The following is a 24536-nucleotide window of genomic DNA, read 5'->3' on the forward strand; positions in this document are numbered from 1 at the left end:
TGCTCAAAAGGCTACTTGTTGTCTGTTATTTGTTTGGAAACCCAGTAAAATAAAGAAAACACTGTAGTTATCCAAAAATTGCAGCGGTGCAGTGTAACAAAGTACATTTACTCAAACTACTGAACCTAAATAAAATTTTTAGGAATTGAAAAGATCTGAGGCACTCTGGAGGGCTGAAACATGAAGCATGTTTTTAATTATGACTGAGTAGCCATGAAATATTAAAGGCTTTTTACATTTATTACCCTCTCGAGTGCCATAGATCTAAATTAGTAGGATCCCTTAACTGAAGAGCACCAGAGGGAAACATTTTTACCCCCAAGCAGCACTACATTCATCTGTTTTTTGACAATTTTTAGCTACTTGTACTTGAGTATTTCCATTTCATGCTTTTTTTATACTTCACTACTGTAATTAAGGGAGAGTAATATTTTACTCCACTATATTTATCTGACAGCTTTTGTTTTTTTTACAGAATAAAAATCTACATACAAAACCTTTACTGAATTACTTAATAAAATATGATGCAGTGTTACAGATTAAATTAGTACACTCACTTTCTAGTTTATTAGGTACAACTACAACCCAAATGCAGTAAATCTAAATCCTGCCATCGTTACAGATCATTACTGTATAAGAGATCAATCATTTCCTATAATGTCTGATATTGTGATATTGTAATTTTGAACACTGAGTGTGATGTAATAAAAATATTAAGGGAGTTAATAGAATTAAATTATTGGTTCTGATGATACAAATGAAAAAGGAAATATTAACAATCAATAACAACAATCGGTTTCTTTTCAAAGCACAATATCTGCCTTTATTACAAGTAACAAAACTACATGACATGTTTCATAAATTAAAAAATAAATCATTTTGTTTACATGATTGTGTAAATCCTGATATTATAATGACTTTATACAAGGTGTTTAGATACAGCAGCACATAGAAGATCATTATCAACATCCTTCATTTCGACAAATTATAGTACATCAGTCATTTTCAGACTGTAATAATAAAGCCAAGTCACATGACAACATATACAATTAGGGCTGCAACTAACGGTTATTTTCATTTTTGATTTATTTGACCATAATTTTTACCCTGAATTTTCAGAAAATAGTGAAAAATTACATATTAAAATGTCTTTTGTCTGTCCAACAGCACAAAACCCAAAGATATTCAGTTTATTGTTGTACATGACAAAGAAAAGCAGCTGGAACACGTTATTTTTTGGCATTTTTGCTTAAATGAAAAGACTAAAATGATATATTATCAACAGAAATGCAGATTAATCTCCTGTCAATCGATTAATCGCTGCAGCTTTATGTACAATTAACAAACAAGTGTCAATCTGATCCAGAACTTCGTTCCCTTTGTTGACCCTGCATGTGTTGTTCCTGGTAGTTAAACCGCTATCAGGAAGAACACCAGTCAAACACAAAAACATGAGTCAAGTTAACGTTCCTGCTCAGAAACCAATAATCCCAGTATTCAACAAAGCACTGATTAGCTGTCAGTGAATGTGTGTTTCCAGTGTTGGACGTCCTCACTGCAGCCTTCTGTCTCCTCTGCTGCGTGGACTCTGCATCTGTCCATCTGGATTAGGAACAACCTCCACTTTGTAGCTCACTTTCTTGGACTGAAGGATGCTGTAGCTGTTGTCAAAACACAGCACGTCTGCACGAAAAGGAGGCACAGAGTTAGTTAGTTAGCTGTTAGCAGCTAGCATCCTGCAGGATTACCACTCTTATGTCTGTGCGGTGAACATGAAGTTAGCTTAGCTTAGCAATAACACAGAGAGACAAAATTACAAACAGGAACGCTGGATTACATGCTGCATCGTTTCCTGTTAATGTCCTCAAGACAACTAATAGGCATATTTCCCAAAAATGTCTAACTGTTCCTTTAACTGCAGCAGCGTGTGGTTACTTACAGACTCCGGGCTCGGAGCAGGTGAGGGAGCTGTCCTCTGGGACCAGGTGTGCGTTGTAACGTTCGCTGGGCAGAACCTGCTGCATGTCAGATAGCTTCTTAGCGCCGCCATCTTTGGTCCGCCAGTAAACTCCGAACCCGATATCTGCTCCTTCACTGGCAAACTGCCACCTGGGAACGAACAGAGGCAGAACTTTGATAAAATCTTATCTGTGACAGACTGCACATTTTATCAGGATCTCCAAGAGCATAGCACCAAAAACTGGCCGTGTTAATTCACACTTAAAGAGCGCTCTAATTGACACTATCAAGTGTCAACTAAAATGCTGATTCCAGTTTCAAATCTGATGACTTTCGGGGCAATAAAGATAAATAAATTAAGGATTCAGTTGTTCTCCACCAGAATTTTATTCCTTACAGAGCTTTGAAACAGCATTTAGAGAATCATGTTGGGAAATTACATTTACAAAACAATAATTCAGTAGTTAAATGAATGTGGGAAATATGAAAAATTGAATAAAATATGAAAAAATAAAATTTTAAAGACGTTATTTTTGGTGTCTGAGTGAGCTACATGACTTAACATCTTGGCTCCAGCTCTGTGATCGCTCCACCGAACTTACCAAATCATTTCTTCTGCTTCATTTGACACGTTTTGACATGTTTTATAATATGTAAAATTCCTAACAAATTGTGTCCTACATGTTGTTTTCCACTAAAAATGTTCAGCTAACTGGTTGAACTGTACCTCAGAAGGCTGCTGGCTGCAGTGACATCATACTCCAGCTGGAAGACGGAGCCGCGGCTGATGGTCACGCTGCTGTCGTACTGAACCTTCACGGAGTCCTGAACGTAGTAGGACCTGGGCACCGTACCGCCGTACTTTATCTGAAACCGCCACACACACACAAAAAACATCCGTCACTTCTGTCCTGATCGTTCAGAAAGATGTCACGTCATCTTCTCTCTTCGCTCTCACCATGGTTCTGCAGTGAGGGTCTCCATCAGGATCGGTCAGAGTTCCTCCGTACACCTCAGGAAGCTGCTCGGGGTCGATATGTTTGCGTAACACCTCTTGCCAGTTACCTATAAACAGAGGAATATAATGTATGATTTAGGTGATAAATTGTGTTTTTTTGTACTCTGGGATAAAAAGAAAAGTCGTCTTACTTCCTAAAATGATGATCTTGCGTCGTGTTTCCTCACACAGGAAGTGTTTGATGAGGTTGTACGCCATCGGGAACATTTTAGGTGCTGCAGCAACGACAGGAAATCATTACAGAATGTGTAGATTAAACCCAAAATGATAAACCTGAACAAACTGTCACAAACATGCAGGTACCTTTGATAAGAAACACCCTCTTCAGCCCCTCCGGATAGTTCTCTTCGAACATGGTGAGGATCTAAACGAGAGCAGCAGAGTGATAATGAGATGAAGTGATTTAATGTGTATCGGCGGACAGATGTGACACGGTGACTGCGCTGTGGAGAAGATGACGAACCTCTCCGTAGGCCTCGACGGCAGGTTTCCATATGTGTTTCAGTCCCAGACCTTCACAGTCGTAGATCAGAGAGATGGCTTCAATGTTCTTCCCCAGCTGAGGAAGAGATGAAGAAGAGGAGAAAATGTAAAAGTAGTTGACAGTGATGATGCAAAACGACAAAATTCAATCAAAATCTCCATTTACTGCTCACTGCTGAGAAAACTATTGATTGTCTATTATTAGGGAAGGATTTCAGATACAGCCTTCAGAGGAGAGGAGAGGAGGAAACAAGAGAGGAGGAAAATCGAAGAAATGAGAGAAGCTGAAGAAAGGAGGCTAGGAAAGGAAAGAAGAAGAGAAGAGAGGAAACAAGAGGAGAGGAGAGGGAAGGAAATGAGAGAGGAGATGAAGAAAGGAGAGAAGAGAAGAGGAGATGAGGAAAGGAGAGAAGAGAAGAGGAGATGAAGAAAGGAGAAAAGAGGAGAGAAGATAAAGAAAGGAGAGAAGAGGAGAGGAGATGAAGAAAGGAGAGGAGAGGAGAGGAGATGAAGAACGGAGAGGAGAAGAGATGAAGAAAGGAGAGAAGAGGAGAGGAGATGAAGAAAGGAGAGGAGAGGAGAGGAGATGAAGAACGGAGAGGAGAAGAGATGACGAAAGGAGAGAAGAGGAGAGGAGATGAAGAAAGGAGAGAAGAGGAGAAGAGATGAAGAAAGGAGAGGAGAGGAAACAAGAGGAGAGAGGAAATGAGAGGATGGGAGAAAAGAGGAGGAAACAAGAGGGCAGGAGAGGAGAACACGACAGAGTAGAGAGAAAACATGACGAGAGGAGACTAAAACGTCCTCCCGACCTTCTCTGACTGCCTCCGACACTCCCTCTGCAGCATCTCTGTGTCTCTGATCTTCGTCTTCATGAAGTCCTGTTTGGTCGCCGACAGCAACAGACCTTTAGGATCCAGAGGGCCGATGACATCATACCAGATGGGACTCCCCTCTCTGTCGTAACCGCACATCCCTCCTGACACGTACTTCTCGATCACCTGACGGACACATAAAGCAGAATAAAAGTGATATAACTGATATATAACATGACATATGTGCTGTTTAATGTGAGACTTGTGTACCTCCGGAGGTTTCCAGTCGGATATGATGGTGTCTACTTTCATCTGCCTCCTGAACTCCACATGCTGCAGAGAGAGAGAGAGGCAGGTGTTAGAGGGAGTTTAAGGCTGTTTACACACACGATGATCGACCAGCCTCTTGATGTAGACACCAGGGAAGTGTGACTAACAGGAGTGCAAACAGACAGGTGACAAATTAAAGGAAAAACCAACATAAAGGTGTTTCCACGACGAGCCTCCAGAGCAGCTTCACTGCTTCTTCTTGTGGATTTTTCCAAAACATTTTCCCTCATTTGGTGTTTTGATGATGGAAGAGGTGCTCAGATCCTTTATTTAAACCTGCAATTACTCATGTTTTGTCCACTTGTTTTCACCAGAAACAAGCAGTGAACAGAACATCAATATCATCACCTTTTAAGCTGATATGTTGAACTTGTTAGCAAACAGTTGCTTATTTCCACATCCAGCAGTTATGGAGCAACATTATCATTCATTTGGAGTCGTGTTTCTGTCCACCTGGTGAATAAAAGTCCAATGTTCACTCTCTTTTAACTCTGTTTTTGCTCTCTACCAACTCCTGAGGGAAATATCTGGCTCTTTAGCTGCTAAATGCTCCACTATGTTCACCAGCTAGTCTACAGCTAACTGTGTCTGTTTGCTGTTTGGTGCTGAGCAGGTAGTGTACAGTGGCTTTTTAGAGCTTTTACTCTGAAAACAGCTGCCTGCTGTGGCCCAAAACAACACTCATATACTGTTATTATATAGAAAAAAAGGTAAAGTAAAAGTACTTATAATAACATAATACTTTCATGTAAAAATACTCCATTACAAGTAAAAAGTTCTGCATTCAAAATCTTACTAAAGTAAAAATACAGAGGTATTAAATGTCATTAAAGTATTGCAGTAAAAGTACATAAGTATTATGAGCTTGATGTAGTTAAAGTATTGCAGTAAAAGGACATAAGTATTATGAGCTTGATGTAGTTAAAGTATTGCAGTAAAAGTACATAAGTATTATGAGCTTGATGTAGTTAAAGTATTGCAGTAAAAGTAGTGGTTTGGTCCCTCTGACTGATATATTATTATATATGACATCATTAGATTATTAATAGTGAAGCATCAGTGTTAGAGCAGCATGTTCCTGTTGTAGCTGCTGGAGGTGGAGCTAGTTTACACTACTTTATATACAGTTAGCTAGTTTAGTCCACTGGTTCCCAACCTAGGGGTCGGGCCCCTCCAAAGGGTCAGCAGATAAATCTGAGGGGTCGTGAGATGATTAATGGGAGAGGAAAGAAGAAAAAACAAAGTTCTGATACACAAATCTGTTGGACTTTTCTGTCATCTTTTCTTTTTTGGGTGGAGTGTTGAATAATTTGAACACTCTGAGCTTCAAACTTAACTTCTTAGATATTTTTTGTAAGAGGTCACAAGCAAAAAATGGTTGGGAACCACTGGTTTAATTTTTAACAAGGCATTGTAATTTAGAGGCTTATCGCATGTTTTCATTATTGTAAAATCTTAGCTACCAGATAAATATAGTGGAGTAAAAAAGTGCAATATTTCTCTCTGAAATGTAGTGAAGTTTAAGTATAAAGTGGCATAAAATGAAAATATTCAAGTACCTCAAACTTAAATTACAGCACTTGAATAAATATTCTGTTATTTTCCACTATTGGAAGACAAACATGCTTTCATCAGCCAAACAATAGAAAACAAACAAAGAGCGTACCTTCCTGATCATGGTTTCAGTTTTCTGAACATTGAAGCTTCTGGCTGAAAAAGAGGAAAAAAATCCCACATTAGACCCCCGGAGGCTTTGTAACATACAGTAGATGTATTAAATCACTTTTAATAGACATGTAATTATAACAGTGGTTTAACATGCTGTATTTCTTTAAAACTAATAAACTTATATTTGCAAAATGTTATATACAATGAAGACATATGAAGACTATAAAGCATCATCTTCCTCTTTCATCATTTGTAAAAGCTGCAATGGTTTTACACTAACATTTTGGATAATTGTATAACAGGCAACCAGATACGGATCAATACTTCTGGTCTGTTTTGAGATGAAAGCTTTTCAAGGTTAACTGCAAATGCAAATATTGAACCACAATCACAGAGTTCCCGATCGATCGAATTGTTTTCCTGAACTACGACCCACCGAGCTGAAGAGTCAACGGACACGATGTCCTGCAGTAAAGTAAATCAGCTCGACAACAGCAGTAGAGACACTTTGCTCTAATTCAACATGTTATGTAAAAACTCAAGAGCTGACGTGTAATTTCTTTCACCAAACAACAACAGGTTCACTTTTGGATTGTACAATCTATGATAATACATTACACAAGGATATTGATCCATTATTTTCACAATTTTTTTGTTTTTCACCCAAACAAATCCTGTTCCCTCGACTCAACATTTAGTTTAGTTTCTTTCTTTTATCTTCCTCTTTTGTGTCTTTCTTAACGTTTTGTTTGTATTGTTTTCTACAGTTTTATTTATTAAATTATATGTATATATTTCTTGTCTCTTTTTTCTTACAGAAATGTTTGTTTTATTTATTTTTTTATTAGTGTTGATTGACAGAACATGACGACAAATACACATACAATACAAGTAGATACATAATAAAAAATACACAGAAATGGATGAGAAAAAAAACAACTTATACCATAATATGTATATTCAAGCAGAGGAAATATAACAAAACAAAATAATAATAAGAATGATAATAATAATCTATAATTAGTTGTATATATTATATGTTTATGTGTATACATGTGTGTGTAACAATAACAATAACATATAATCAGTAATACTTGAAAGACACACAGAGGTCAGCTGGGCCAATTAGTCGCATAATTATGAACTAATTACACAAATGTTTCTTTTTATCTGGAATATCAATTTATATTGTATTAAAACCTGCTCCTTACGTTATAGCATGTAGAGCACTTTTATATGTCAATGTTTTAGGTTTGTAACAGTACACAAAAATGAACAATTTAAAAAAGAGAAAGAGTGGACAGCTGCAAGTTTTAGTCCTCAAAGCATAAAAAACCTTGAAAAAAATACACACACAAGAACAGCAAACACGCTCACACACTTACAAACATGCACTTAGAAAAGAATAATTAAAAACAAAAATACGTAATATCACTCCCCTTAACAATAAATCACGTAAAGTAAGTTTCCTGAGGTATTAAAGTCATAATAATAATAATAAAAAGCACAAAGATAAATATACCAACAACCACTAAACACACCCTCAAAACACAAAAATAATGTTTATACTGACATCAACATGAACATATTGTGTTTCATCCCACATCGTGTGTACGCCTCTGTTTAAATGATGGAAAAAGTAAATCAATATAAATATCTGCACATTTACAAGAGTCTTCGTTTTGGAAAACAAATATTTACTGCAAGATATGAACGCTGAGTCGAGTTTCTAGGTAGTTCAAACCTTTCTGGCTGAGTAAATATTACGTGTTTTCATGGCCACACAGTCAGGAGGAAAAACATTAGAAGAAGAAAATTACTGTTTAACCATCAGACGCCTACAGATTCCATCATATATGTGATCAAACAGCCTTAAAGAAGTAATAAGCTTTCTGAGATTTAGATGAGAAGACCCGCTCTAATATTTCTGTTAAACATGAAACCACAGCTACGTTAGCTTAGCATAAAGACTAGAAAACAGGGAGAAGTCAAACACAAGTCAACATGAATAAAGAAATCAACCAGTAAAAACCAGAATAACAGGACAAAAGTCAAAATAGAAACCATCTTACATTCAAATAGGAAAGAAATCCACAATATAAATCTGTGCAAAAAATGCTACAATTCAATATAAATAGTAAAGTAAGTAACATATCACTATATCAAAAAGGAAAACAAATAGATACATAAATAGAAAAGATGTCAGTTAATCTCACCTACATTAATCTTCACTTATACAAAATAATTCTGTTATCAAAAACATGTTTACCGTTATTTTCTGAATCAGGTTGTGATGTCTGACCAAAAGTGTTCCTAATATTTTGCCCCTCTTCCTGTATTTTAATGGAGTGGACAAAATATTAGGCACACTTATTATATAATACAGTCCAGTACACTTTCTGACAAAACTGAAAATGTATAAGCTTTGTAAAAGTATATTTTACGGCAGAGTTGTTGTATTGAATTGCGTTAGACTGAACAGCTGTTCCTAATAAAGAGCTCAGTGAGTGTATTTAACTGTAAATAAGGTAAGAAAGCAGTAAATGATGTAGGTGATTCTCTGTAATTAAATACAATGCTGCTTTAACTGGACTATTAGCACCCTCTGAATCACTCAGACTGGTTTTAATAGAGACCTGACAGACACGCCCAGCTTCTCTTTAGTCATGCAAACTACAGTTTGACATTTCAAGTATCAGTTTCGTATAAAATCTCAAGTGATTAAGGCTCAGTGCATCATGGGAGGGACAACAAAGCTGTGATGAGTTAATTTCAGTTGAAATTAGACATTAAGACAGTAATTAATTAAGACAGTAATGATGTGTTTAGATAACACGAGTTGACAACAGCAGATCATTTTAGCTGATATACAAACAGATGTGGATGTTTTGTGGCATTTTAACAACTTTAGTTCATTAAAGCAGAAACGTTTAAAGAATTGCAAAAATTAAAGGTAATTTACTAAAACAAGTATGTGATTTATAACGCAGCTAAGTTTAGCTCTAAGTTATACCTGACAAATGTGCAAAAATCCTTTAAAATTACTAGTTTTTATCAAAAATCTTTTTTTATAATTGAATTGTAAGTTGCTAATGTATGTGTTTATCTATATATTTGTGTAAATTTATAAATGTATAATGTATTTGATCATTTTCCCTCATTTTGTTTTTTCTTTTTGACTCAAATTTCACTGTTGCTACATGTTCTTATTGTTTTTTATTGTCTTATGTTTGTAAAGCACTTTGTAATTGAAGACTTTAATACATGCTATATAAATAAACTGTATCATTATCTATTATTTATGAACAAACAGGACAGGTGGTGATGCACTAGTTGCTCTAAACAATTTTCTTTGGAAAGCAACAGACCAACAGCTGGTATTCAGTTTTAGAAAATACACAAAATACATTTACTCAGGTACTGTGCTTAAGTACAAGTTTGAAGTACTTTTCTTAAGTATTTCCATTTTATGCTGTTTTATACTGTATTACATCAGAAAAAAAGTGTATTTTTTTCTGTATTTTACAACTATATTGCAGTTACTTTTCAGATAAACATTTTACTTAAAAAAACAAATGATAAACTTAAAGATTAAATCAGTGGTTCTCAACCATTTTGGCTTCCAACCCCTTAAAAAACAGTTTCTGTATTTAGTTGGATTGTCTTGTGACATTCGAGGCCAAAAGAGATGAAATTTCACAAAAGTCCAAAAACTGAAAACAGATTTGTGTATCAGAACTTTGTTTTTTCTTCTTTCCTCTCCCATTAATCATCTCACAACCCCTCAGATTTATCTGCTGACCCTTTGGAGGGGCCCGACCCCTAGGTTGGGAACCACTGGACTAAACTAGCTAACTGTATATAAAGTAGTTGAAACTAGCTCCACCTCCAGCAGCTACAACAGTAACATGCTGCTCTAACACTGATGCTTCACTATTAATAATCTAATGATGTCATATATGATAATATATCAGTCAGAGGGACCAAACCACTACTTTTACTGCAATACTTTAACTACATCAAGCTCATAATACTTATGTACTTTTACTGCAATACTTTAACTACATCAAGCTCATAATACTTATGTACTTTTACTGCAATACTTTAACTACATCAAGCTCATAATACTTATGTACTTTTACTGCAATACTTTAACTACATCAAGCTCATAATACTTATGTATTTTTAATGTAGTAGGATTTTTCATGCAGGACTTTTACTTGTAATTTTTACATCATTTTATTGATACTTTTACTTAATGAATGAATGTTTATACTTCTTCCACCACTGCCATTACTGGCTTCTCCTCATGAGAACATCGCCCCTGACTGTCCTGAGAGAAACTCGCTGAGAAACTTAATGAGACAGTGACAACACGATAGTTAACTTTCCTTTGAAACAAAAAAAGTAATGAGCGTTTATCAACTGTCACCATTTAAAATGTTTCAGATGCCTGTTGGAATCGACGCCTGAGGCTACGCTCACTCTCTCTCTCTGCTCTCTGATGCCGAGCCTGGATCGTCACAGACAAACCAGTTTCCGTGTTTTTACACAACACTAACCCACACTGCCAGTTTCAGTGGGGGACTGGAAGGAAATACCAGAGCTGGAGGCTTTGGTATCGGTACCTGTCAGAGTAAGTTATGTTGGAGACTCATTTTGTATTTGTTTGACTTCGTCGTCTAGTGCTTCCCATCGTCTTTAACCTGTGACAAAGCTCTGTGCACTCATGACCCCTCACCACTGTTTATACAGTATGTTCAGTTTCAGTTTTGAACAATTAAACCAAAGACTGATTTAGTTTTTTGAGTTTTACTTGAATTGTTGTTAGAGGTATTAAAGGATAGGTTCACAGTTTTTCAAGTGTGTTTTAAACCAGCATAAAATAAACAAATACACGCAAATATGCCGAAAAAATACATAAAATATCACAGCAAAAAACGCAAAAATTAGAGAAAACTCTGAAATTAAAAAACCCTGAATTTTGTGTAGCAGTGACACAATTTCTCGAATATTTGCTTTTTGGAGGGAAAGTAGGATAATTTTCTCTCTCTGCCTCTCTGAAAGGGGTCACAAGAGCCAAAAATGTTGGGAAACACTGGTTTAATCTTTAACAATATCTTGTACTTGTGTAAAAATCTTCATCTGAACAGAGTCTATGGTTGTTAAATAAATGTAGTGGAGTAGAAAGTACAATATTTCCCTCTGAAATGTAGTGGAGTGGAAGTATAAAGTAGCATTAAATGGAAATACTCAAGTAAAGTACAAGTACCCAAAACTTGTACTTAAGTACAGTACTTGAGTAAACACACTGTTACTTTCCAACGCTGGTGAATTACTGTGTAAGTACATCATTGGGAAACCTATTTAAAATGTATTTATGTCTCCCTAAAAGGTGCGTAAACTGTGGTGAGTTTAGTTTTTTTCCACTACATCCTTGGTGTCTTGCAAATAATTGTATGTTTCCCTTGATGTCCTTTCTACACTGAAAATGAACAAATCAAAGACGGCGTTAAAGGCAATATAAGAGATCAAGTGCTCAAAAACAGAAACAAGTGATAATTTCCTCATATTACAGGCTCCCTCTGGTGTTTTCTTCCATTTCTCTTCACACTATCTAATCGTTCTATCTTTGGCTGAAGCCCCGATCGTCCTTTTCCTTCTGTTCTTATTTTGGATTCGGTTGAGTGCATGTTTGCTGTTTTGCCAGCATCGTATCCCCGCACAGTGAAAATGTTAAAAGGGTGCAGCCTGTCCCGGTTTCAGTCTCACCTCTGAGCCAGCGGAGGAGGTAGTGGTCGTGCTGTGCCGGCAGGTTGGGAAGGATGTCCTGGATCCTCCCCCGAAACTGGAGCCAGAGAATCACAGAAGGGATTTAAAATCAATATAATGTAACAATAGTTTAACAAAAAAAAGCAGATTTTTATCACATTTTATCATAAAGGACTGAGCAAGAGCTGAAACTGTCAGTTAATCAGTTAGTTGTAACTATTTTGATAATCGATGAATCATTTAAGTCACTTTTTCTAGCAAAAATGTCAAACTTTCTCCAGATCCAGCTGCTTTTCTTCGTCTCACATGATAGTAAATTAAATATTTTTGTTGACAAAAGCTGTTTTATGACATCGCCTCGGGGTTAAGGAAATTGTGACGGGCAGTTTTCACACATTTCTGACATTTTTTAGACGATACAATTGAAAGATTAATCAACAAATAATGAAAATCTCACATTATCCACAAGTTAACAAGTCGAATTAATGTTTTATTATTGTGACCAAACCTACAGCTTTAGTGTAATGCTATAATAATAATTTGTAGGGCAAATATTACTTCCTTATGCTAAATTTTAATGGGAATATTTTAGTAATATTGTCCTTACAGATACCAAATATATTAATCCTTTACTTAAATAAAAGTACAAATACAAAACACAGTGTACAATATAGAATTCTTCAGTCTTGCATTCAAACTTTTAAAGTACAGAAGTATTATTAACGAAATGTACCTAAAAGTATCAAAAGTAAAAATACTTCTTATGCAGAAGGATCTCAGAGATTATACAGTATAATCTGTATTACTGGATTATTACCACATATTACTGTATGAGAAGCATTTTAATGTCAACTTTGTGTACTATTATATTTTATAAGATCATCATCATGTTTTAGATGAAAATCTGAAAAGAAAGTAGGAATAAATGTAGCAGAGTAGAAGTATAAAGTAGAATAATAAGACAATATCACTATAAACTCACAAGAGACAGTTGAAGTTACCATAGAATTAACGTTAGTGAAACCACAACAAAAGAAACCAGTAACAGAAACAAACAACCTAAAGTTCAACTTCAGTATTAGAGACCATCTGTCACTTTATATAACTTTCGATTTCATTTCTTACCTCAGTTAAGATTTCATTCTGCTTCGAGCTCAAGTCTCCAACTCGTCCGCTCATGTCTGCTGTGTCTTTGTGTTGCTGTAACTGTCAGAGGTTGTCTGTGAATGAACCAGACTGCAGGGAGAAGGAGGTTAGAGTAGTAAACACCACGCCCCCCCCCTTACACACACACACACACACACACACACATACGGACTTTACTCCTTTAGCTGGAGGCTGTTTATTGCGACACCCCCACACTCCCCACACATCATGTTTGAAGAGGACAGGTGGGGGTATCTGTACTGTTTTAAAGATAGAAATGTAGAAACTTTAAGCTAAATTAAATTAAAGGATAATTCTGGGAACAAATCTCATGTGCAGAGAACAATGAGTTGACCAACAATGAATTGATCCTGATATCGGTCTGATACTGACTGTATTGGATATCAGATACCATTATTTTAATAAATAACAATTCAGTAAATGTATATCTATGTGTTTATTTGTTACGTTTTGTTTTTTATAAAGTTAGGAAAGCAATGTTTAAGTCAAGCCTGATGTTGCCTTACAAATAAAAGAATGATCCCAGTCTCTTCCACGCAGTGAGGCTTACAGCTTATCAATTAAACACTGGTATCGGATCGGTTCTCAAAGTAGGCTGATACCCAAAGCCCGGGTATCAGGATCGAGAATGAAAAAGTCTGATCAGTGAATCCCTACTAACAAGTATTGTGTGTGTATCCAAAGCCTGATATATCGTACTCCTCCGTTGTTGTCTAAAAACTATTAAAAACACGTCAGTGAGTCACACCGCTGCACAAGAGTTTGGTCACGTTAGTTTGTTCAGAAACGGCTCCAAAGACTAATAACAGCATCACGTTTTCAGTCTCTGGAGAGTAGTTCTATGAAAGGCAGACACCACTGAGCACTGAGCTTCACTAACTTGTTGTGGTACGTATCACAACCTCCTGACTTTGTACTGAAGTACAATGAAGTACAATGTGGTGTCTGCCTTACACAGAACTACTCTCCGGAGACTGAAAACACAATACTTGTTAGTAGATTGGTTCATTGTTGGTTTGGCTCCAAACATGACACTTGTTGACAATAAGAAATATATAGAAAATCTTCAGTCTCATCCTGTAGTGAAATATGGATTTTGGGGGCAGAAAGATTACAGACAACAGTTTTTCATAAAACTTGTTTTATTCTTTAAATACACAAGCTATTCAGAAACTGATTAGGACCCAGATACCAGGTTCACCAAATAAAGCTGGTGCTTATGAATAAATAGATGATTTACACAAAACAACACATCAAAAACAATCATGAAGCATAAAAGTTCTCATTTTTGACATAGTGGAAAGTTGTTTTTAATCATCCGAGAAAGAAAAAAGAAGAAGAATAATTTAACTCCCAAACTTTTACTGCCCTGATAGAGAATAAAGACTCTACAGGAAAAACATTTTCTAAAACTTAATCATTGTTGATTCAAAGTTCAAATAATGATAAACAATGTGTTGTGTACTTTGTCTGAATCAATCAGCTGACACTATTGCCTGCAGAGTTGAAGCTATTTGCACAAGACTTGACTTCCCCGTTAGTTTTATGTTGAGATCAAAACTCAAGAGTTCTTCCTTCAAACTAAGGATGTAACTAACGATTATTTTAATTATCGATTAATTTGATGAATATTTTTTTCAATTAATGTCAGAAAATAGTAAAAATTGATGTCCTTAAATGTCTTGTTTTGTCCGACCAACCGTCAAAAACTCAAAAACATTCAGTTTACCATCACAGAAGACGAAGAAAACCATAAAATTCTCATATTAGAGAAGCTTTAACCAGCAAATATTTGGCATTTTTGCTTTGAAAAAAATGACTAAAATGGTTATTTAATAATCAAAATAGTTGCAGATTAATTTTTTGTCAATCAACTAATGAACTAATTGTCTCAACTCTAATTCAAACTGCTAAAAAAAAAACTAATCAGAAAATTAGTAAATAAATCAGAAAATCATTTATCCCAGCACCACCAGATATACAGAAACTGTGCTATCGGTTTATTAAAGGTTCTCTGTGGAGTTTTCTTCAAGTTTCTGTTTACATTCAGTGAACATATCATGTACATCCCAAAAAACATGTTAAAATGCATTTTCCTTCCTCATAAAACATTTGCAAAACTAATTTCTAAAGCTGCAGTAACTGATTTTTGTCCACTTGGGGGCAGCAGAGACAAGACATATCATCATCCTTTAAGTTGATATGTTGAACTTGTTAGCAAACAGTTGCTTATTTCCACATCCAGCAGTTACGTAGCAACATTATCATTCATGTGGAGTCGTGTTTCTGTCCACCTGGTGAATGTAAGTTCAATATTCACTCTCTTTTAGCTTCTGTTTTTACTCTCTACCAACTCCTGAGGGAAATATCTGGCTCTTTAGCTGCTAAATGCTCCACTATGTTCACCAGCTAGTCTACAGCTAACTGTGTCTGTTTGCCGTTCGGTGCTGAAAACAACGTTATGAGAGCGCTGACAGTGAACCGAAACAGTAAAGTTGCAGCCGGACAGATAAACAATGAGCTGAAACTCACTATAAAGCTCCGTAAAGCCGAGAGGAGCTGCATAGTCACTGATGATTCTCTATAGGTTCATCACTACAAGCCACAACCAACACACTGACAGATCATACATTGATATTATGAAAAAATATTTATAATAGCCACTTTAAAGTATTTTAAATCCTGCATTTTTACATCAGTGTTCGCCTAAAGGCAGTTTTCTTCTTCCCTGCCTTTGTTGGTCCGTCGCAACAAATAAAACAGGGACCCGCTCGTAAAAACAGGCTCCACAGAGCGACCAGTCATCAAAAATTCAGCAAGGTACCTTTAAAGGGAAGGTAGCAATAGTTAAAAATGCATATTAAAGTTACCCTGAGGAGTCTGATCTCTAGAAGCACTATGGAGCAAAGTGGGTCCCCAAAATGCCAGTGTCTCCCAACATGCTCCCGCTAATGGTTTCCCACTATTCCAGCAACACACCAGTAAAGGCAGAGAAGAAGAAACCTTTAATGAGGAAGGAAATACATTGTACACATTTGTTAGACCTTGAGGAGAGTAAAACCGAATGTAAATATAACTTTACCTTCATTTGTTTACAAAAAAACTCCACAGGGCGCCTTTAAGTGAACGGAAATGCTTTCAAGTAGCCGAGTTTTCCACATACCTGAGGGGTGTTTCATAAAGCAACATTACCCGTTAAGCCAGGTTTACTTCAGTACATCAGGATTAAAGAGGTTTAAACAAACCTGACTTAAGTTTACACTGAAACTTATTCATTAGCTTGGCTTGATACGTTGAATCTTACACATTTTGTGCATTAATTTTCAGCAGTTATGATACAAAGACTCACGCAGAATTTGAACCCACAATGACCAGATTTCACTCAGAGCGCTGCAACACACTAAGCTAACGGAAAGGTTCAGTGGGATTAAGTTCATCTACTCGTGTCGGAGTCTGAGCGGAGAAAAAGTTCTCTTTTGCTTTGTTTATTGCGGTGGTTTCGTTCACTTTTGCTGTAATATTTTACCTTCCATATTATGTGTTTAATAAATGCTGCTCTGTGGCTGTTAGCATCAGTTTTGTCTCTTCATGTTTGTTTTACTTTATCGTGAATTGATGCGATCTGTGCTCTCAGGTTTGTGTTTTAAATCATGAACTAACTAACAGTTCTCAAACCAGACTCGACTTCGTCTACTCAGATTAGCTCTGGATTGGTTTTATGAAACAGAATCATCTTCAATTCTTCTTCTTCAAAAAAAGACGGACTTTTCACGATAAGCCCTGTTTTTCTGAGACTCCTTCATGAAACACCTCTCAGTCGAAACACTGGATGATATAAACGGATTTTCAGAGGACTAAGATCTCCAACAAAACTAGATCAGTAGATGAGATAATAACTTTTTGTATTTTCTTGGTTCGGTGTCTTTTCACGACAATCAAACCAAAACGCATCACTAAAAGCCAGGTGAGAACGCGTCTCATTGGTCAGATGTGTCTGGGGTGCGAATGAGAACGTAAACACAGGAAGAAGGTCACGTACAACATCCAACCTACAGCTAGCTCATGGATGTATTATAAGAACTGGATATCAGACCCAAAGATGGCGCCTATTCACTTGGACGAAAATTACTCGCATGGCTAATGAGCCTTTTGAATACTTTTTGGGAGCATTTTTAACCTCTGCAATACCGCGAGCGGCCACTGGGAGTGTAGCGATAAAGCACACCTGGCCTACAGGAGCCATTTAGCTCAAACTTGCAGCCTTGTTGTCAGTCAGATGGAGGTTGGATCACGTTCCCAGTTCACAAATGAACCGCTACAAAATTCCACTTCCTCTAAAGGGTCTTTGTGCGGTAGTTTTGGTCCGAGTACGATTGATGTGTTCAGATCTGCTTAAATGAATCGTACCAACCAGTCTGATTCAAGTCTGAACAACTGAGTTTTGGCAGTTGGCCTTTCTTGTTTTTAATAAAAACGTCTTATGTGTGGAAGTAATTCACGTGGCTTAAAATCATCAGCAAGGAAAAACTCAAAAAAAAAAAAAGTTTGTTTTTTTTCTCTTCATCTTTGGAAAAAATTAAAACTTGCATTGAACCAACGTAAGTCAACCTTTAATCTGCTGATAATACAGAGCGATCTTTGCCTCCGATATCAAGCCACTAAATGACAGACGTCCCTGCTGATGAGCATAATACTGTACAAGTACTCGACGCAATTAACAAATTCATAACGACATGACTGAATCAGCTGTTCGACAACTACATGTGGAAGTTTACAAGTCACAAAAACAGCTTCTCCTGCAGTCACCTTCACTTGTTTCGGAGGATGAAACGATAAAGTTTTGATTTATTACTGACAAAATAATAATTATACAACCTGCAAACTATCGGTAATAAAAGTTAAAATGACATGAGGTTGGTTGGCTGGTTTAAATGGTTTAATTGTCTTCAGATTTTTTACATCTTTTAGCTAAACATTCATCTCAAACTAAAGCACTTTATGAATTTACAACTTTATGCATTTTAGGGGTTAAGATATTTTCCACCTTATGACAAAATAATATATTAGATTTGTTTATTTCTGGAATTAATAGGCTAATGTTTTTTTTTTCCTTTCAGTGCTCAAGGAACTTGCTACACAAACTGCAAAATTAATGTAGCCTACTTCCTATCAAAAATATGAACTCTTAATCAGTTTTGTTAAAACTTTTATACCAATGATTCCAAAAATAACTCTTCAATATTAAAAAAAAAAACAAACAAACAAAAAGAAAATGTTTGATACAATCTCTATGCATACAGTTTATCTTCTGTACATTTGGACAAAGCAGACTGAAAACCGAGACGCAGGGATGAGATGTGAAACACTGCACTTTGCCCCTAAAATTGGAGAAAACGGATACCTGACCTCGGACGACGGGGATTGCACATATCTTACTTCAAAACAGTACATGCTAAACCTGGCTGCATTTTCACAGGGATGGGACCTCTCTGCGCTCTTATGATGTGACTTTAAAAAGGAGAGAGAGAGTTCGTCAACCACGAGACCTTCCTTTACAGCATTTTTGTAACGAGGAAATTGGCAGTTCTGCTCTCTCGCTTTTAAATTTTCAGGAGATGAGAAGCTGGTGAGAACAAAAAAAAACCCTACATGACACTTAACTGTACACCTACACAGAAAAAACCTCAGAGCTGTTTTCTGTTTTAATGGTTCTAAAGTGCCTTAAAGCTGCTGTGAAGATACATTAAATAAATTAAAAACATGAAACCGCTCTGATGGTTAAATACTTTTGAGAGTAGACTGTTCCTGCTCCGATCAGCACCTGAGAGGACGACTGCTGAGCTCAGGGCATCAAAAACATGGTTGTTTTTTTTAAAAAGAAGAGCTCGACATCTTGGTAAAATATGATTATTCACTTTCTAGCTGAGATTAAGATGAGATGTTTGATGCCACTCTCATGTTTGTAGGGTAATGAAGGAGCTACAGACAGGAGACGGTTAGCTTAGCTTAGCATAAAGACTGGAAGCAGCTAGCTAGAAACAGCTAGCATGGCTACGTCTGAAGGTAACAATAAACCTGCCTGCATCTGTAAAGCTCAATAAACGACAAACTGTGTTTTAAGGAAAAAGCTCAGCACAAAAATTACTGCAAATCCCCAACTTGTTGTTTTTACACTTGGATTTGTGTCTGGATTAAACAAACAAGACTCGCTAATTTATACTTCTTTCAGTCAGCAGACGTTTGGACTAATTGATGAGGCAGCTGTCACCCTGCTTCTCTTCACTGTCAGCAGAAACTCCAGTCTGCTGTTTAGTTCATACACTTCACTGACAAACCTGAGAATAACACTTAATTACATCCAATAATTAGCAGATAAAAGTTAACTTTCACTTCCTCCATATGAACGCTCTCCTTTTTTCTTGCTCGACAAGGTACGTGCTCTCCATTTTCTCTCTTTCTCTCACCTTCACTTTTATCAGCGAGTTGGTAAAATGACATTTACACGTTTTTATCATTGAATTTATTTCCAGTCCTGGTAGCGACACCAGGTCATAAAAGCCGGGCAGTGTCCGACCCATACAGATAGACCCCTGATTAAGCTTTACAGCACACATCACTGGGTTTAATCAGTACAAAAACCAAACAGTAAAGACAAAAAGTTGTGATTTTACAGTGACTTTTGTTCTGTGTTATTTCCTTAAAACACATTTTTTTGATTGGTGAGCTTTAGAGATGCAGGCAGGTGGATTGTTACCTTTTGACAGAGCCAGGCTAACTGTTCCCCCCCTGCTTCCTGTCTTTGTGCTAAGCTAAGCTAACCGTCCCCTGGCTGTAGCTTCATATTCAACCCACAGATGAGAAGATTGATGTCAGTCTCATATCTAACACTTAGTAAAGAAAACGAATAAGCACATTTCCCCAAAACTGTCAAACTACTCCTTAAAGAGTTTTCAAAAAGCCTGTACACAATTCATAAATCTTCAGAGTGAAAATAAAAAGGTGTGAAATGATATTCGACGTGATGTAAAGATCTCATCACCTGTGCAAAAATCTGACAATTTAACTGAGACTGAAACATCGAAGAAGACTTAAAACATTAGAAGAAAAAAAAAAATCATTGGTATTTGAGCTGAAGCTGGCGAACAGCTGCTCCTTCAAACAGTAAAAGATGTTTTCAACAATGAAAATATAGCAGATGCATCCTGGCAAAAATAACAATGACAGCAAAAAGTTTTGCTTTAAGTTTTAAATTAAATTAAAGTTTCATCCAGGACAGGATGTTAACTTCGACCCTCATGATGACTGAAACTCCAAAATTTACTTAGCAAAATGATTTGTGTATGAAGAGGAAGCTCTGAATGGATGATTACGTCTCTTAGTGGCGAAACGAACCTGTCGGCCACATTTATCCTCATGTAGCGAGTAGCTGGAACCATGACGGATCACACACACACACATCAGGCCTCATGCAACAACTCGTATTAACAGATAACTGAAGAGAATCTGTCGCCTTCACTTGTTTTCTCTTTGGTAGAAACAAAATTCACAAGTGGTCCAGACGTGTTTGCATTTTAAATGTTACTGAAATCGATTTAAAATTAACTTTGGCAGTTCATTAGAGTTCTGCAGTTGTTCCTTCAGCTTCCTCAGGGTCTTTCTGTCCATACGAGCATCTCTCATCTCATCTGTTTAATACTCTCTCATCCGTCTCCATAACTGTCTCGTCCCTTTTACGACCTCTCATCTAAATCACGTAACGCTTTGCTTTAGCGAGACATTTGTTTTTTGCATTTTACTTCATTTCAGATCATTCCTTCTTTATTTTCTTTCTTGTTTATGTTGTTGGCAGCTGTCGGCAGCTCTTTTTGCTAATTAAATCTGTAGCAACGTGGGCATCAATTATACTAATGATCAAATCCCACAAACCGCTGACATTCATCACAATGAAATGAGCCATTTACGCCAAAAGTTGGTGAATCAGATTTGGATCACTCGTACGAGCAAACCTCACAGAGCTAAAGTTAAGGAGAAGAATATAAAAATGTTCTCGCATGAGGCCCGATGTTGCAGTCTCATCAAAAACCAGCGTGTGAAATGAGAGCATAGTACCTTGAGAGGAAATGAGATGATGATGATCTTTTCATCCCTGCGGTGTTTTAAAAACAGGCCAGCTACGTATGCGAAGCGGCTATATAGTAGCACCTGATCATATATGCATCACACCTCTGAAAGTCCTGAATACTGCGGTCAGTAATGTCCCCCTGCCCCCAATTTCACCATTTTTCATTCAATACGCCCGTGTTGAAAGATAATAAATACACCCAAATGAGAGACATTTCGATAAAGAGTGTCTGTGGGGAGACATTCATCGAGGTGCGTCCGAGCTGACGGGAGGCCAGCGGGGAGCCTGGAAGGCAGAGCAGAAGAAAGAAAAAACGGTTTGAATAGTTTGGTTGTATTTGGTCGTGTTGTCGTATTCCTTGTTTAGTGTTTGGCTTCTTGTATTAAAGCAGCTTTGGTGAGCACGAAACGCACAAACATACAATGGTTCCAATATCACATCAGTTTATATCCTTCCGAAATCCAACAAAAAAAGGTTACGACATTCCCTCCTGGAGTGGGAATGTTTTACCGGCAGCTACTTGTCCTCTCTGATTGGCTGCGTGTCCACCTGTGCACAATTAGCTGCAGCATTAGCACGTCCCGCTACAACCGACAGCTTCTCCTTCTGTGCTCGACCACCTTTTATTTTTTTTGTTAAGTGGATTTTTTTTCTCTCTCTCTCTCTCTCTTCATAGTTTGAGTGTGTCATGGTCTGCGTGTGCATTAGATGGTGTTTGTGATGTAGAAGATGAACTCCATGTCCATGGCAGTCTGTGGGACGCTAGCGCTACCTCCGTGGATGACGGGGATCAGAGCGCCGTCCAGCTCGTTCATGTAGCACTGAGGGAGGAGCCTGCCTCCGGAACCAGCCTGGTACTCCACCTGAGAGCAAACACACACACACACAAATATGTCTTTAATCACAAGAACATATTCTACATCACCTGTTACAGCCATGTGTACTTAAAGGGGACGTATCATCTATATTTATATTCTGGGGCTCTACTGGAATATCTTTGCATGATTTACAGTTAAAAACTCCTTATTTATCTCATACTGGTCCTTTATTCAGCCCCTCAGTTCAGCCTCTGTGTGAAACAGGACGTTTTAGCTCCTGTCGCTTTAAAGCCACTAGAAAGGCAAATCCATATTGGCTATTAATTATGTAATTTGAGATCTAATGTGCATATAGTAAACACCTAAAAAGTGGTTAGGAGGTTAGCAGTTAGGCGGGGCAGAGCAAGGGAATTTATTACGTAATAAATACCCACCCAGTCATATTTAGGTGAAAGATGACTGACGTGGCTATCCGGCCAAGCTGACTTCACAACGCTTACTCTCATCTCCCGCATGAGAAAACAATGCAGTGCACTTTTCTTTGCTTTTAGCTGGATTGAGAATTCAAATTGGCCTGATATGGTTTGAAAGTTACTGTGTTAAGCTAACTAGCAGACTCGGGTACACCATCCAAATCTTTATTAATCACGGAGGGGATAAGTGGCTCAAATGTAGTATAGCAATGCTAATGCTAACCGTTTCATGTAAGTGAATGGAAGATGCTAAAACACTTAGCTTCGTAGTCTGGAAGGTATAGTTCAATAAAAACATATGTGTGGTCTAGTCTAGTCTGCTAGTTAGCCGATTAGTCAAGATAACTAGTAGACCACTGGGGCCACATTTCCAGAGACTTTAAGGCCCCCCTCCCAATGAGCCCACTCTGTTCTGATTCTGAAGCTTCAGGAAGCTTCCTCCAACTCCGGAGGCTACGTAAACAAACTATAGTAGCAGGATTTCACTTCTTTTTCTCCTTCTTTACTCCAAATGTCAACTTCTCAAATACTTTTATACACGTTGGAGCCTGAATCTGATCTGAAATATGAGAGTGGACAACGTGAACAACCCATGGATGGAACAACCTTAGCAACAACCTTAGCAACAAAGGCTACATCCTACATTATAACTATAAGAATAACAGAAAATCACAAAAACCATAACATGTCCCCCTTCAACTACAGAATGATCATCATCATCATTATTACCATGTCGGCCTGTGTGGAGATGCGAAGGGAGAGCGAGTTGATGCCGCTGCAGGTGAGAACGGCGAGATGAGGCGTCAGAGCGCTGCACGCGGCCAAAGCGATCTCCTTCTGAAACACGCTACAGGACTGCAGCACCGACGCCAGACTGCAGTCTGGAGTCTTCAGCTGGTAGAACACCTGGAGGGATGTTCAGGTTAGATCACACACACACACCTGGACTGTCAACACATTTATGGTACAGCCTCGTCACGTGTGTTCACTGAAATCTGACACGTATTCTAACCAGATGGGTATAAATAACTCACCTCAGTGCACTGGATGGTGCGTCCGTCCACCTCAAACTCGGCGTCCTGCTGCATCCTCACACTGCGGACTCCGTCCAGAGGTTTCCCATCAACTGCGCTACTTATGCTGCAGAAAAATCACATTGCAGATAAATTGACCACTAATGTGTTTGAGTGAAAAAACGTGGCTCATAAAAATAATTGCGAGCAACACGAACAACAAATCCATTCATTCCTTTCAGAGCTCGGTGACCAGGGAAACTCCAGCGATGTATGTGCAGTCAATAAAGGTTTTGTCTTTAAAAAATCTGACCATGATTGAATTTTCGACCGCTACAAACTACAGTATTAACAAATCTGCGGTTTCCCGACAACACAAACACTCATTCATTCATTTGTGAATGAAAACTGGACCTGACGAAGTTCAGCAAAATTAATCTCAGCCCTTTTGTTTTTTTATTGAACTTTAAAGGATATGGTCACTTTGTTACGTCCGTCTCAAAACACTAATGAAGTGTAGAGCTGCAACTGATGATGATTTTCATTATTGATTAATCTGGTGAGCATTTTCTTGATTGATTTTTTAGTCAATAAAATGTCAGAAAACAGTGAAAAATGCCAGTTATGATTTCTGACAGCCAAAAGTGATGCATTGACATAACTGTATATGACAAAGAAGAACATTTGAGAAGCTGGAAACAGAGAATGTTTGGCATTTTTGTATGAAAATAAAACGATTAATCCACAATGAAAATAATTGATGATTAGTTGTAGCTCTAGTCAGGAGCCCATAGGGCCACTGAATCAGGTTTTTCTTGCTGTAATCATTCCTCATGTTCATACAGGCCATTAAAAGATGAAGTTTCAGTGTAAAAGATGGCGACAAAATCTACAGTCGTCC

The 24536-nt window shown here is 37.4% G+C and overlaps 2 protein-coding genes across 3 annotated transcripts in view; both read right to left on the reverse strand.

The window, feature by feature from the left end:
- Positions 1 to 796: 796 nt before the first annotated feature.
- Positions 797 to 13277, reverse strand: sec14l7 (SEC14-like lipid binding 7). Its single transcript, XM_067574856.1, has 12 exons — positions 13168 to 13277; positions 12043 to 12118; positions 6269 to 6312; positions 4543 to 4605; positions 4270 to 4458; positions 3441 to 3536; positions 3281 to 3341; positions 3109 to 3192; positions 2918 to 3024; positions 2687 to 2826; positions 1940 to 2109; positions 797 to 1683 (listed from the first exon to the last, which is right to left on the reverse strand). The coding sequence occupies exons 1-12, from the start codon at positions 13219 to 13221 to the stop codon at positions 1553 to 1555; spliced, it is 1215 nt and encodes a 404-aa protein (XP_067430957.1). The 5' UTR covers positions 13222 to 13277; the 3' UTR covers positions 797 to 1552.
- Positions 13278 to 14346: 1069 nt separating this feature from the next.
- The window catches only part of zfyve16 (zinc finger, FYVE domain containing 16), a 32563-nt gene continuing 22373 nt past the window's right edge, over positions 14347 to 24536 (reverse strand). For both annotated transcript variants that reach the window (XM_067573866.1, XM_067573865.1), the window contains exons 17-19: positions 23657 to 23762; positions 23352 to 23528; positions 14347 to 22194 (exon numbers count right to left, since the gene is read on the reverse strand). In XM_067573866.1, coding sequence (XP_067429967.1) covers positions 22036 to 22194; positions 23352 to 23528; positions 23657 to 23762 — 442 coding nt within the window. In that variant the 3' untranslated portion in view covers positions 14347 to 22035. The remainder of the gene's footprint in view (positions 22195 to 23351; positions 23529 to 23656; positions 23763 to 24536) is intronic.

The sequence above is a fragment of the Thunnus thynnus genome, chromosome 19 (assembly GCF_963924715.1).
Source record: "Thunnus thynnus chromosome 19, fThuThy2.1, whole genome shotgun sequence".
Classification (NCBI taxonomy): domain Eukaryota; kingdom Metazoa; phylum Chordata; class Actinopteri; order Scombriformes; family Scombridae; genus Thunnus; species Thunnus thynnus.

Bases quoted from the DNA above. Each gene is read 5' to 3' on its own strand.
- sec14l7 (XM_067574856.1), bottom strand. From the start codon at position 13,221: ATGAGCGGACGAGTTGGAGACTTGAGCTCGAAGCAGAATGAAATCTTA. The intron at 4,459-4,542 runs GTACACAAGTCT...TGTGTCCGTCAG, and splicing joins CCGACTGGAAACCTCCGGAG to GTGATCGAGAAGTACGTGTC. The intron at 2,110-2,686 runs GTACAGTTCAAC...GTTCGTTCCCAG, and splicing joins GCAGCCAGCAGCCTTCTGAG to GTGGCAGTTTGCCAGTGAAG.